Below are 2,628 nucleotides of genomic sequence, written 5' to 3' on the forward strand. Positions count from 1 at the left end.
GCTTGTTCCGAGATAATCGTGGCGCAACCTGGAGCGCTCTTTTGAGCAAGTTTGTGCAAGTGAACAAAGCTAGAGGAGGTGACGTAGTTGTCACCGTCACGGACGAAACAACTAGGCTTGGCATGCTCGGACAAACCGTCCACATCCTCGGCGACTCGTACACGGTGGCTACGCCATCCTCTGCCCACCGTACATCGGGTCCCAAGCAACATGACGAGTTGCAGGATCTCTACTACATGGACATTGTTGGCACACGATACGACTTTGACTCGCAGGCACTTCTCAAAGCGCTTCGCCGTCTGAAATCTCGTCCTGTATTTGTGTGCTACAAGATGACTTACACGTCTGTGCACCAAACTTCAACGGTGCATCCCAACATTTGGCGGGTCTACTTTAACCAGCCTGCGATGCCGTCGGTGCTGCTGGTCCAGGGCCATCCTGTGGACCAAATCCACCTGCATGGCACCTCCTATGGGTTCATTGTGAAGGACTTCGTTAAATCAACAGCTCCTCGCAATGGTCGTCAGTCACCGCATTCCTTGGCATATCTCCCATGCCTCGCACGACAAGGTGTCATCTGAACTATACAGTGATTTCAGCCCCTGCCCAAGAGCTCCACCAGTGTCTGCCAGCTTTTGGATGTGGGTGTGATGGGGCCTCTGAAGAGCAAGTTGCGCTCCGTATGGCTCCAAGAAGTACCTGTCACGACAGCGGCATAAAAGTGCCTGGCCATGATCAAAGCATGATCGCAGCATGGGAAGAGATGCCAACTTCACTGATCCGTCGTTCATTTGAGAAGGCAATACCTGGTGCCCTCATTTTAAGTTGAACGCCTCGATACATGTAGTCCCAATTCACTCGGTCGTACGCCTTCTCGAAATCGAGAAACATGGCATAGCCCTCCACGTCATCCAAGGTGCGCTTATGCAGGAGGTCACGCAGGAAGATGACATGGTCGTGGATGCGGCGACCTTTTCAATGCCATTCTGAATGGGGTGAATGAGCTGGGGTAACAACCTCCCAACTCGATATGCCAGAGCTCGCGTAAGAGCCTTCACCTCGACAGGTATCAATGAAATCGGGTGATAGTTGCCTGTGAGGCGACGGTCACCCCCTTTCAACAGCAGGGAGACTGCCGATCGGCGCTGCGAACCCAGGAGCACACCACGGTCCAGCTGGTACTCAAACACCCGACGTAGAATTTCCCCGAACGGCCGGGGTCAATTTGGAAGGGCCCTGCTGAGAATCTATCGAGGCCTGGAGCTTTGCCTGGATGCATGGTTTTGATTGCACTGGCAAGCTCCTCACGCGAGATCGGACGGTCCAACTCAACACGCTCGTCCTCCGTGAGCCGTTTGGTGATAAGACGCAGAAAGCGGCGCCGAGACCATCGCGACGGGGGACAATTGTCGCCTTCACACATGATCTCACTCCACCGACCATGGAAGGCTTCGTGGATGAGAGTCGGATCGGTCGTGTAGCTAAAGTCTTGTAGTTGTACCTCTCCAATGGGCACATTAAATAGTCGCCTTTTAGGCGGACGAAAGAAGTGTGCAGTCGACACTTCGTTTTGGGAGGCGTGAAAGTGAAACTGGAGGTCGTTCTGATGCTGTCGCCACTCAGCTATAACCGATTCGTATGCCACCTTTGAGGTGTGGGGATGGTCGGCTATCATCCAACCCGACTTATGAGCCCGTTGTGCACACGATCACTCCCTCTCGGCTACATCCATAGTGTGGGTCCTCTGGGCCAAGAGTTGTGTGTGGTAGGCTTTGAGGAACTGCTGAGTGCGTTTTTTCCACCCAGCCCACACGACTCCGACATTTGCAGCTGTACTGAGTTGTGTGAGGAGAGTCTGCGCCTCCGCACGAATCGTAGCCGTCACCTTGGGGATACGCAGAAGTTCTTTGAGAAGCTTCCAATACGGCCGTAATCGTTCCCCAGCCACAGGTAACAATGTCAGCGCGTGGCACAGGTGGTCAGTGGGGTCAGAACTTTGAAAGTAAGTGACCGATTGATACGCCATCTGGACAACTTGGGCCTCTTCGGGGAAATTCTACGTCGGGTGTTTGAGTAGCTTGTGACCAATATAACTTGGGTATGACTCATCTAGTTTTGACAGAAAATTCAATTTTGGAGTCACTGAGCAGTGATGTACACAGTATTTGGAACAGTTATAGTACTTCAAATTGCTCGCTGGAAAAAGGAATATTCTTTAATAGAGGATAGTTTGCTTTTTTTAACTATTGATGAGGTATTTGCAGGTGCGAATATTTACATCGAAACGGGTCGAGTGCATATTTTCGCTCAAAAATCATAAATGTTTCTGAATATTGATAGGATCAGAATAATTTGCAGATTTTGGTTGCTTCTTGGACATCACAATTTTCCCGGCGCTATTTTTCTCGCAATTTTTACCGATAGACATTTGAGGACTTGGAGTGCATGCTCACTGTAGAGTGGGGACAATGTGCATAATGGTCCTCGATATGGCCCTCAACGGCGCATCGAATACCATGTTGAGAATTATCATGAATTTTACGGAATGGAGGCGCGGACACCAATCTCTGTCACTTTTTGCTTCGTTGGTTCTACTGGTAATGACAAATGTTTAACTATCAGTACTGC

General features: G+C 50.5%; 1 protein-coding gene across 1 annotated transcript; it reads left to right on the forward strand.

Annotated features, from left to right (window-relative positions):
* Positions 1–122: 122 nt before the first annotated feature.
* H310_05225 (hypothetical protein) lies at positions 123–581 on the forward strand (the record flags this gene model as incomplete). Its single annotated transcript, XM_008869886.1, has 1 exon — positions 123–581. One exon carries the CDS (start codon positions 123–125, stop codon positions 579–581), a length of 459 nt encoding a protein of 152 aa, XP_008868108.1.
* Between the last annotated feature and the right edge of the window lie 2,047 nt (positions 582–2,628).

Source organism: Aphanomyces invadans, assembly GCF_000520115.1.
Source record: "Aphanomyces invadans strain NJM9701 unplaced genomic scaffold supercont1.9, whole genome shotgun sequence".
Taxonomy (NCBI): domain Eukaryota; phylum Oomycota; class Saprolegniomycetes; order Saprolegniales; family Verrucalvaceae; genus Aphanomyces; species Aphanomyces invadans.